The sequence below is a fragment of the Microtus oregoni genome, unplaced genomic scaffold (genome assembly GCF_018167655.1).
Source record: "Microtus oregoni isolate MIOR12 unplaced genomic scaffold, Mior012 000004F_ref0000308, whole genome shotgun sequence".
Classification (NCBI taxonomy): domain Eukaryota; kingdom Metazoa; phylum Chordata; class Mammalia; order Rodentia; family Cricetidae; genus Microtus; species Microtus oregoni.
Genome location: NW_024543063.1, coordinates 3,154,255 through 3,166,329, shown reverse-complemented (window position 1 = coordinate 3,166,329; position 12,075 = coordinate 3,154,255). Strand labels below are relative to the sequence as shown.

Sequence of the window (12,075 nt, the reverse complement as noted above, 5' to 3'; positions counted from 1 at the left end):
ACACACACACACACACACACACACACACACATTTTTCCTTGAGAAAACTGTAGTTGAATGACACTAAGAAGATTGTACACACACACACACACACGCACGCACACACATACATGAAGGAACGAGTTTGTGAAAGAAATGAAAAGGAAATGTAATTTTTGGTGCAGACAAAGATGGGATTTCCATTTGGGAAGAGGAGTTTGCAGTGACCCCTCAGCTGTCCGCTGTGGACAAGGCTACATTGTTCCAGCCCAAACCAGAGCATGGTTGGTCGAACACATTCCGGGCTAAAGAGCTTTTCCTCAAGCAGGGGCTAGGCCCTACTTGCCCTCCCTGCGACAGCAGAGCTAGGTGTGGGAGCTACTGTGCAGACGAGGGTGAAGGATGCTGCCATGCTGTCCAGGGAGGACTCAGCCTATGAGGTGTGAGAACGGCCCCAGAGGACAGGAGCCGAGCTGGGCAGCAGCCGTTCCTTAGCCACTGAGACAGGCTGGAAGCCCCAAGTCCCAGCAGCACTCTGGATGCATGGCAGAAGCTGGTTCCATTCTCCCTACATCCTGTCCAGCATCCATGCCCCTCCTCCGTTCCAGGTTTGCTGAATGAGAACCAATTCATACAGAGCTTTGGGTACCCTTGGGTACTGCCCTAGCCAGGCTTCCTCCCAGCCTGTCACCTCCCCAGAGACAACCAGTGTAGTAATAAGAGCAGCAGGGCTGCGTCCCCAGCACCCCGGCCGCCTGCTAGCTTATGCCCGAAATAACAACACACAAACTGTATTCATTTAAACACTGCTTGGCCCATTTCTATCTAGCCTCTTCTAGGCTAACACTCGCACCTGGGCTAGCCCATTCTTATAATCTGTATAGCCCACGAGGTGGCTTACCAGGGAGATTCTAGCCTACGTCCATCCTGGGTCGGAGCTTCATCGCGTGCGTCTGCCCAGGAGAGGGGAGCATGGCGTCTCTGCTCCAGAGAGCAGAGCTGTCGAGTCTGAGCTCATTTCCTCTTCCTCCCAGCATTCTGTTCTGTTTACTCCTCCCACCTATGTTTTAACCTATCAGGGCCAGGCAGTTTCTTTATTGCTTAACCAATGGAATCAACAGATTGATATATGACACTCCCACATCAAACCAGGATCCCCTTTCATTGAGCCTATAGCTATCAAGGGTGAGGCCCAGTGCCTGTCCTCAGGCACTTCTGCTCATCAGGCCTCCAATACCCTGTCTACTCATCCTTACTTGTAGCCCAGTCTCCCTGTGACAACAAAGTGTGTCAAAATGGCGGCCAGTGCCAGGCAGAGAGCAGCTCCGCAGCATGTGTGTGCCAGGCTGGGTATACTGGGGCCACCTGTGAGACAGGTGAGTGGCCTACACACAGGATGGGAGGTCGGGGACTCTGGGTGGCAGGTAGTGCTTGGGAGGGCTCCCTTCTTGAGGTTCAATATGGTCACAGTCTGGCTTAAGCTAAGCCCATATCTTTCCTGCCCCAAGATGTGGATGAATGCAGCTCCAACCCATGCCTGAATGGAGGATCATGCGTTGACCTGGTTGGAAACTACAGCTGTGTTTGTGTGGAGCCCTTCGAGGGACCTCGATGTGAGACAGGTAGCTGCCACATCCCCCTCCACCGTGACTGCAGCTTGTACAGTGGCTGTCATTTTAGCCACTCCCGGTTCCTTCCTTCCCGCCCCCCCCCCTTCTCAGCCCTTCCAGAGCCACCAAATGGACAGAGCAGGAAGCAACCAGGTTGGGTAGGTCTTTTCCTCCTTGAGCATTGGTCTCCATCTAGAACACGCAGGAGCAGATGACACCATTCCCAAGTCCGTGTTTTCAACTCAGGATTCTATGCTCTTTAGCACTGTCTCTTTCCTGGCACTGAAGAGCTGTAGGGAACAGACAGAAAACTGGCCTTTGCCACATGGGACCAAGTGTGCTCTTTTCTACCCTACCTCATGTTTTAAATGTTGGCTGTGCCTTGGTAGATCAATGACAAAGCCAACTAGAGATTGCAAAGCATGGTGTAAAAATGCGATAAAAGGCCGGGCTGTGGTGGCACTCACCTTCATTCCCAACACTCAGGGAGGCAGAGGCAGACAGATCTCTGTGAGTTCGAGGCCAGCCTGGTCTACAGAGCTAGTTCTTGGACAGCTAGACAGCTAGGGCTGTTACACAGAGAAACCCTGTCTCTGGCTAACTTTAGGGTTCACAGTTTACCCACAAGGAAGACCCAGATGGATGGCTTCTGTCAGATGCCACAGCAAGAGGCCAGGCCAGGCCCTGGTGAAGGCCTGAGAGCAGAAAGCAGGAGTGGTGCCCTCACTTTCTGACTGTATTCAAATCCCCATTATTTGGTTCAATAACTGCCTTGCTTGAGTAGTTATAGAAAGATCGGTGTAGTGAACTAAATTTATATCAGAAAACAGGCAAGTGCTTTCTATTTTTTTTTTTTGTGAGACAGGGTTTCTCTGTAGCTTTGGTGCCTGTCCTGGAACTAGCTCTTGTAGCCCAGGCTGGCCTCATACTCCCAGAAATCCGCCTGCCTCTGCCTCCCGAGTGCTGGGATTAAAGGTGTGCGCCACCACCGCCCGGCAAGTGCTTTCTATTTTTGTTTTGTTTTGTTATGTTTTTTGTATTTTTCAAGACATGGTTTCTCCGTAGTTTCTGAAACTAGCTCTTGTAGCCCAGGCTGACCTCAAACTCACAGAGATCCGCCCGCCTCTGCCTCCCGAGTGCTGGGATTACAGGCGTGCACCACCACCGCCCGACTGCTTTCTATTTTTGTAAAGAAATATTGTTTTATGCCAAAAAACAATGCTGACAGAGGAGGATTAGTTGAGCCCAAAAGTTAAAATGCCAGCCAGAGCAACATAATGATACTGGTTTTTTTTTTTTTTAAAAAAAAAAGTGTGGTGGGGTGGGAAAAAATCAAAACAGAATAGAGACTTCTACATACTAGTACAGTAAGCTTGTTAAACTTACAAGTATAAACAGTGGGTCTAACTACAAGAAGTTGGTCAGGATTATATATTTTTTAAAAAAGATTGTCACTGGGCAGTGGTGGCACACACCTTTAATCCCAGCACTGGGGATGCAGAGGCAGGTGGATCTCTATGAGTTCAAGGCCAGCCTGGTCTACAAAGTGAGTTCTAGGACAGGCTCCAAAGCTACACAGAGAAACCCTGTGTTGAAAAACCAAAATAAGCAAACAAAAAAAAAAAAACAACAACAAAATCAGATTATCTAATCTGCTGCTAGTTAGCTACCCAGGAAATTCCCCTTTCACAATCAACAGCTAGAAACCCAGACAAAATCTATAAAATTGCTGTCTTCAGCCCTTAGACCACAGCACAGAGTTATCAACCCTAGAGAAGCCCTATCCTTGCTCCCCCAGATCCTGCTTGGGCTATTCCAGGCCATCGTGTGGCCCAAGTGACCAGTCCCTCTGACTTGAGGAGGAAAGTCCAACACAACAGCACCTAAAATGGGGAGGTGGGAAGCAGAGCAGTTGGAGTTCTGGTGGAGGGGAGGATCCTGGCAGCAGGAGGCCCCCTGTCTTGACTTGGCGGGTCTGGGCCAGGGATTCTAGCAGGCTGGCAAAAAACCACTGGAAATCAGGAAACCCAGCAGCTCCTCAGGCTCAACAGGGCTGGGGAGAAATCCAAGGAGCTGTGGAGCTCAGAGAGCCCACACCCTGGGCCAGGGTGGAGCAGAGCCTCTCTTGAGCAGGAGCTACTGTGGAAGAGAGGAAGAAGTTGCTAGAGGACTATACCAGCCTGGACCTGTCCCCAGTAAACCTTAGAAGGAAATGCAAAAGGACCAGCGGACCCCAAGCCTTAACTGTGTGCAGAATAAAATCCTACAGACTTACCACAGAATAACAGGAATCTGACAGAAACCAACACCTAAAATTACCTCAGTGAAGTCATTAGGTATGAATTCAAAGAAGTAAAGTAACCTACAGACAGATGAAAGAATTACTAGGCACAAATAATCAACTAATAAAAATAGGATTAATCTTCTCAAGACTGTTAAGGCAAGGAAACAGGAGATATGTTTAACATTGCTAGCAGTGAAAACTGTGTCTGAATTTCTAGAGTCCAACTGGTAGTAGTAACAGCTGGTGAGACACTGAACAACAACAACAACAACAAAAAGCCAATGAGAGAGAAAATAGAAACAACAGACAATGCAGAGAGTAAGACTGGAAAAAAAATAACTGAGCACCAGGGGCTGTTAAATAACGTGAACATCTGGCATCAGAATCTGAAGTCTGAGAAGAAGAAGGAGATGAGGGAGGGAGTTACACAAACAGTAGTTGTAACCAAAAATTTCCCAAATTTGATGATAATTGTATCCCAGGTTTTTAAGAAATCCACGTGACTCTACAGAGTCTCACTATGACCAGTCTTCTGGACATTAGAGATAAAGAACTCATCTTCAAAGCCGCTGAGAGGAGCAGTGGATGGAGCTGAAGAGATGGCTCAGGAGTTAGGGGCTCTTGTTGGTCTTCTAGTGGACCTGAGTTCCATTCCCAGCATCCATGGTGCTAACAACCAGCTACATCTCCAGTTCCAGAAACCCTCGTCTGGCCTCTGACACTTGAACAAATGTGACATACATGTAATCATAAATAAAAGTAAACCATTTTCTAAACATAAGTCAACAGAAGTGTTTCACGTCTAGAGAAGCATGAACAACAGGAGATGCTCACTAGGAGCCAGGCAAGCCCAGCATCACCAGCCTAGTGCTACAGAACTACATTCCAGAACCGAGGAGAGATGAATACCTGCTTGCAGAAGCATTCAACAGCATGCCTTTCTCCTGAAGTGTTAAAGAAGCCGGGTGGAGGTGGCACACACCTTTATCCCGGCCAGATCTCTGGGTTAGAGGCCAGCCTGGTTTACAGAGCGAGTTCCAGGACAGTCAGGACTACACAGAGAAATCCTGACTCAAAAAACAAAACAAAAACAAAAAAAAAGAGAGATGTTAAATGAAATTCTTTAGACAGAAGAAAATGATCTAAGACAAAAACATAGATCTACTCAGAAGAACAGAATGTGAGACGCCCAATGTGAGAACTCACAGAGGCCAGGTTCTCTTCCATATCCAGCAGCCATGGCTGCTCTTGCCCCGGCATTCTCGTCTCTCTCAAGTGGCTGCTACTTACCACTGTCTTTCTCGTAGGAAGCTACCCAGTGCCTTCCCCCTGCCTCTCCGACCCCTGCCAGAACGGGGGCACCTGTGTGGATGCGGATCCGGGATACGTGTGCGAGTGCCCTGAAGGCTTCATGGGCTTGGACTGCACAGAGAGTATGTTGGGGCTGCCGGGGCTGTGTCCCAGGGCTGGGGCAGGAGAAGTGGGGGATGGGCTGCCTATGGCAACATCCTCCCTTGGGTTATACATGCAGGAAACTCTACGAGGGAAAAAATGTGTGAGTGTGTGTGTGCTCAGTTGTTTTGTTTGGCGGGGGAGGGGGGGCGTAGGATTGGCCAGGGTTAAGAGAGAGAAGATTTCACCCATGGAAGCTTCTCTCTTGTCCCCATGCAGGGATCCCCAATGACTGTGAGTGCCGGAACGGAGGCAGGTGCTTGGGTGCCAACACCACCCTCTGCCAGTGTCCTCCGGGCTTCTTCGGGCTCCTTTGTGAATTTGGTAGGTTTTCTGCCGGATCCCTGGATATCATTAGCAGGGTCACTGGGTCTTGGAGGCGGGGGAGCACCTTCGTCAAGGAAACAAGGTCCTCGGGAGGTGAGTGGGCACTGAAGGAGCTTCTTCCTTCGCAGAAGTCACAGCCACACCCTGCAACATGAACACGCAGTGTCCAGACGGAGGCTACTGCATGGAGTACGGCGGGAGCTACCTCTGCGTCTGCCACACAGACCACAACATCAGCCACTGTGAGTGGCTAGGGGCAGGCCACCAGGGATCCTGGACAGTGGTCTAGCAGGAGAGGTGCAGGTGATGCCACACAGCCAGGATTAACAGAGATGACGACAGCTTCACTTGCATGGGTTGCAGGGGTCTCCTTCACTCCCTGGGGGAAAAGATTTTGACAAAGATACGGTACCACAAGCTACCGTCCCTCAGCCCTTAATGCATACAATTTTGTGTGACCGATGCATTTACTACCATTAGTGTAAAGGCACTGATCGGTTAAGTGCTATGGGTCAGAGATACCTTGTTGGATAGGAAGCTTGAATGCTGCTAAAATCAAAGAGCAGGAGAAACTGGGGCGGGGAGCTTGAGGCCTTAGGGCTAAGGTGAGCAATGCAGACGCGACTCACGCAGAATATATTTTAAGAGGCCTTGGTTTCAGCCAGAAGGGATGCCAAGGTGACCCTAGCAGACCCATGCTCCAGGACAGCATTTCCCCTCTTCCCCCAGCTCTGCCGTCACCCTGCGATTCAGACCCTTGCTTTAATGGAGGCTCCTGTGATGCCCACGACGACTCCTACACATGCGAGTGTCCCCGTGGATTCCACGGCAGGCACTGCGAGAAAGGTGACGTGTACGCGGGACAGGGAGGGAAGTGGGGTGAGGGATGGGGCGGGGTGTGCTCTGGAGCGCAGCTGGGGGCGGGGCGGGGCGGGTCCGGGTGAGGAGGGGGCGGGGCGTGCGCCGTCCCTGTCTCCGCCGTCAGCACCACGGAGAGCTCCCAGCCCGCAAGCCCGCAAGCCCACAGCTGTTGGTGCGCTGTCTCATCATTCTCTCTCTTTCCCCGGAGATTCCCTTGGGTTCTTTGCTCCAAGGAGCTCTTTGCTCCATCTAGGGCAGCATGTGCCTCGCCGTCTTTGACAGTTAATTTTTTCGTCACTTTGGTCACAGCACTTCGTCACTGGTTTGCATGCCTCTCAAGAGGCTTCATTTTTCCCCTCAGCATTTTTCCAAATAGATTTTAGAATGATTATATTGAACTTAAATTTTTTTCCATTCCGATTTTGTTAAATTTAGTTTAACGTAGAGGATGCAGACATTTTACATTTATCCACTTAGAATTTAAGTGTTCTTCCATAATGCATTGGAGGTGTTGCCATCTCCACCATTTTCCCTTCCGTGCAATAACACACGGTGACACACGCTCTCACAAACCAAGCATCTCAGACATCCCCTTGACTTTGTAACCTGATGCGGTGCTATGGGCATCCCACAGCCTGGCTGTTTGGGAGAGCCAAGACCATAGTGGATATATGAGGAGCCGCCCATATCACCTCCCCTTTTGTGTACCAGGGGTGTCTGAGACCCTCGCAGCTGCCTCCGTCCCTGAAGTAGCAGAGAGGGCTACCCCTGAAACCCCATCTGCTCTGAGGGGGGACCTGTGCATTTGCTAAGGTGGCATAGAAATGATGAGACAGAGACACTTGTCCCTGTAAGCCTAGCTTGGAGAGGGTGTGGTCTCTGGGAAGGATATCCCAGAGAGCTGTGAATTCTGTGGCTGGGGGTCCAGAGTAGATTCTGGAAGGGTCCTGTATGTGTCTGCTGTGACTTGGGGCTCAATTCTCCAGTAAAGAGAGAACCGGCAGGGTTAGGGCTTACAGCCTGTGAGCTTCACCCACGCTTTGTTTAAACCTGGCTAATTTAGCTCCTGCTATGTTGGGTCTTGGGGCATAGCTGAGAAGCAGGTCTGACTTCAGGCCCATCCAGTACCTACCAAAGGGTTGGAAAAGCAGAGTACAGTAACAGGAACTCTGTATCGCTAAGGAGGCTGACCCACGTTTCACCGTCTTTCTCTGTCTTTGCACATAGCCCGGCCACACCTCTGCAGCTCGGGGCCCTGCCGGAATGGGGGCACATGCAAAGAAACAGGCAATGAGTACCACTGCACCTGCCCTTATCGCTTCACCGGGAGACACTGTGAGATTGGTGCGGCCCCAGGGCAGGGGTGGATGGTGAGGGACATGCTCTGAGCGAGGGCCGAGCCAGCCAGAATCCAGCTGGCCAACCCCTGACCGCCATACACCTGCTTCTCAGGAACACCTTCCTGAAGTCTTGTTTCTGGGACAGTGGGAACTTGGAGAGGTTGGTGTCTATAACATTTGACTGTGATAGGTATCTTCTGCCTCCAGGAAAGCCAGACTCCTGCGCCTCTGGTCCCTGTCACAATGGTGGCACTTGCTTTCACTACATTGGCAAATACAAGTGTGATTGCCCTCCAGGCTTCTCTGGGCGGCACTGTGAGATAGGTAAGGTGACAGAAGCAGAGATCCTCTCCTGGGCACATGGGAAAACTGGATCAAGGGGCAGAACTGGGCTGGGAGGGGTAGGCAGTGAGCTGAGTACAGGACGCGGGATGCCTCTATTCAATGCATGCCTCCGTACAACGCCGAGGACCTCTAGAGAAACATGGTGAAAAGGGTCTTCTGTGTTCTTGCAGCCCCCTCCCCCTGCTTCCGGAGCCCATGCATGAATGGGGGTACCTGTGAGGATCTAGGAGCAGATTTCTTCTGCCACTGCCAGCCAGGGTATACAGGACACCGGTGTCAGGCAGGTGAGAGCCAGGTGGGTGGGCTGGGAGCGTGGCATCTTTTGCAGATCCCCTAAGAGCTGGGCAGGGTAGGGAGGGTGTCCTGGTTACTTTGCTGCTGCTGTGACCTAGCACCATGACCAAGGCAGCTTACAGACAGGTTTATTGGGAGTTTACAGTTCTTAGGGTGAGTCCATGACCATCATGGTAGGGAGCATGGCAGCAGGCAGACATGGTGCCGGGGCAGTAGCTGAGAGCTTACTGATACACAAGCATGAGGCAGAAAGAGAAAACTAACTGGGAATAGCATTGGCTTTTGAAACCTCAGAGCCTGGCTCCAGTGATACAAACTCTATCAACACCACACCTCCTAATCCTTCCCAAACAGTTCCACCAACTGGGGACCCAGTGTTTAATTATAAGCCTATGGGGGCTATTCTCATTCAAACTACTGTGGGAAAGGGAGAATCAGTTTCAGAGGTGTCAGCCCCCAGAAGCCAAGCCCTGTCCCCTTGAGCAGGTGATGTAGACATCAGGCCTCCCTGGTCACATGGATAGAATAGAGACTGGACTAAGTGGACATGCTGACGCTCAGGGAATGCTGATGTTCTCTTGCAGAGGTGGACTGTGGTCGCCCTGAGGAGGTGAAGCATGCAACTATGCGCTTCAATGGGACTCACATGGGCTCAGTGGCCCTGTACACATGTGACCGTGGCTTCAGCCTGACTGCTCTCAGCCACATGCGTGTCTGCCAGCCACAAGGTGTCTGGAGTCAGCCTCCCCAGTGCATTGGTGATTCTGTGGGCCCTCAGGGATGGGTGGGCAGGGCCAACACCTTTCCCTCACAGCCATATGCAGTTATATAGAGCCTGCACGCAAGCCCCTCCCCCACCTCCTCTGTAAATGGAGGCTGTACATCCTGTGGAGACACAGGTGATTGCTATCAGCTTTGTTCTGCGCTAGTCCTATTTAGAGCATCCCTGTCCTCGGAGAGACCGTGAGCAGAGTGAACAGCAGCTGCAGACCCACAACTGCAGACAAAGTAGCTGAGGTCAAGAGTTAATCCAAGCGCAGGGTCCGAAGAAAGCAGATCTCAGTTCAGGGCCCCACCCAGAGTTGTAGAATCAAGCTGTCTTTAAGCAAAATCCTAGCCCTCACCTATGCACTGAGGGAATGCTATTCCAAGCAGCATCCTCTCCAGGGTCATCCTGTGAAGCTCTTACCATGGCTGCAAGGGCATGGCATCTGCCATCAGGAACCGTGTGATCATAAGGCAGTTCTCACGACACCTACACTGGGACAGCACTTACGACAATTACCATTTCCCAAATGCCTGGAGAAGCCCACCCCACTGTGTAGCCCCACAAAGATAAAGAGTTCTGAAGAGGCCGATCTGGCCTCAGGCATCTATCCTGCCCTCCCAAGTTGCATGGTGCCTCTCTCAGTTCTACTCCCCCCTCCCCCCCCCCGAACATGTTGCCAGGTATGGAGCCCTGGAGAGAAGAAGGTTCCAGCAAGGAAAAGAGATCCTGAGAAGCACAGCCTCCAAAAGCCATGATGGGTCCATGGGGCAGCTATCAGTGGAGACAGAAATAGAGAAGATGGCTACACAGCATAAAAGGATACTCGTCCACTGTACACATTTTATATTGCACCGTATATAGTGACAGTAGGCAAAAGGTCATATGACGTTGGCCATGTACAAAGGGATCAGTAGAAATCAAGTAGAAAGATGAGATTTTAAACCACAATAATTAAAATAACCAGCGTAATTTATTAGTAAATATTGATGAAGAATAAGTCAGTAAGTTGAAAGACAGTCAGGAGAACTTCCCCAGGAAAAAAAAAAAAGAGCAGCAGGTTATGTACCAAAGAAAGTGTAGAGCCTGGAGGGGAGCAGCAGCATCAAGCCAGAGATGTCAGAATATCATGGGGGTAACAGTAAAACCTTGACTAGCCAGGGGGGACAGCATGGTGAAGGAATCACCTCAGCATCAGACTTCTCAACAACAGTGTCAGAGGGGAGAGAGAACGTTCTTTTCAGGGGCACTTGGGTGAGGACAGACAATCACCCTGGCTGAACTGGAGGTAAACACCATGAGACCTGTAGACTCACACCTGTGAACCTCTCAGAACTGACAGTCCAGAATGTCAAGCGTCCTTTCCTATGTCAGAGAGGCTGCTGGCGCTTTTCTCTCAGGACAGGGAACCACCCTGAGTAGGGGTGATAGGGAAGGGGAGATGAGCCACAAAGCAGGGCAAATCCCGTAGGGCCGGCCCAGTGCGGTGATGGCAGAGATGCTGAAGTCCCCAGAGCAAGTCTTCACACAGCCTGCCACATGCCTGTGAAACCCGCACAGGTCTGAAGACAACCACCCCATTCTCCCACAAGCCTGAGACCCGAAACCCAGCAGGAGAGGCCTGCTCCAGCCCTTAAGAATTTAAACTAACCCCCAGACGCCTCCAGCAACAGTGAATGACCCAGTAACTTTAGAGGCAGGCAGATCAGCCTGCAGGCTGCAGGGCAGAGAATAGCTTTCCAGCCCAGGGAAGAAATGCCCTACTTAGGTCTGTACTGTGTTTACCCTATGCTGGAGGAACAAGAAATCACAACAGATAATCTAGGAAAGAAATTATTAAAACAGGTCTACAAATGCCCCAGATATTGGAACTCACAAGCAAGGACTTTAAAATGTCACTATTACACTATTAAAAGAAAGAAAAGAAAGAAAGAAAGAAAGAAAGAAAGAAAGAAAGAAAGAAAGAAGAAAGAAAGAAAGAAAGAAACAGCTGGATGGTGGTGCATGCCCTTAATCCCAGCACTCAGAAGGCAGAGGCAGGTGGATCTCTGTGAGTTCAAGGCCAGCCTGGTCTCCCAAGCAAGTTCCAGGACAGCCAGGACTATTGTGCAGAGAAACCCTGTCTTGAAAAAAAAAACAAAACAAAAAAAAGGAAGGAAAGAAGAAAGAAAGAAAGAAAGGATCCAGCTGAACGAGATAAAAAAGAAATTTAAATGACAAAATAGAGACTCTAAACTGAAAATGCAACATTATGATAATTACTGGGATAGGCTGGTTTAAACTGGATTTCCAACAGAATGGACACAGTAGGAAAAACAATCACAGCATAACAAAATTGTACAAACTGCAAATCAGAGAGAAAATAATTTAAGTGAATTATAAATTGTGAAAAATTAATTTCTAAATGACAGACTATTTGTTGAGAATAGTATTGCCTTAATTCCAAACTACATAGGCATTATAAAATTTGAGATTATAGACTAATATTCCTGAGGATAAAGACAAAAAACTTTAATGGAATATTACTAAATCAAACCTAGTATCACAAAAAAGACTAATGTCTCCTCTCTCGGCAAGTCGGATTATCTCAGGAGCAAAGGCTGGCACAGCATCTGAAAGTTGATCCACATTCACAATATTAGGAAACAGGAGAAACCATGTGATTCTCATTTGCTCCAGGACAATCTCCCCGCAGACCTTAGCTATGATAAAACAAACTCCTCACCAACTAAAAACAGAAAGGCATTTTTTCCTCATTCAGATTAAGAGCATCCATGAAAACTCTACAGCCAACAAAGATTAATGGTGGAAGGATGC

General features: G+C 49.6%; 1 protein-coding gene across 1 annotated transcript in view; it reads left to right on the top strand.

Moving 5' to 3' along the window:
- LOC121447195 (sushi, nidogen and EGF-like domain-containing protein 1) overlaps positions 1 to 12,075 on the top strand; it is a 60,693-nt gene that overhangs the window by 26,679 nt on the left and 21,939 nt on the right. The window contains exons 7-16 of the mRNA XM_041650309.1: positions 1,242 to 1,355; positions 1,488 to 1,601; positions 5,181 to 5,306; positions 5,545 to 5,649; positions 5,781 to 5,894; positions 6,382 to 6,498; positions 7,741 to 7,857; positions 8,061 to 8,177; positions 8,369 to 8,482; positions 9,077 to 9,250. Coding sequence (XP_041506243.1) covers positions 1,242 to 1,355; positions 1,488 to 1,601; positions 5,181 to 5,306; positions 5,545 to 5,649; positions 5,781 to 5,894; positions 6,382 to 6,498; positions 7,741 to 7,857; positions 8,061 to 8,177; positions 8,369 to 8,482; positions 9,077 to 9,250 — 1,212 coding nt within the window. The remainder of the gene's footprint in view (positions 1 to 1,241; positions 1,356 to 1,487; positions 1,602 to 5,180; positions 5,307 to 5,544; positions 5,650 to 5,780; positions 5,895 to 6,381; positions 6,499 to 7,740; positions 7,858 to 8,060; positions 8,178 to 8,368; positions 8,483 to 9,076; positions 9,251 to 12,075) is intronic.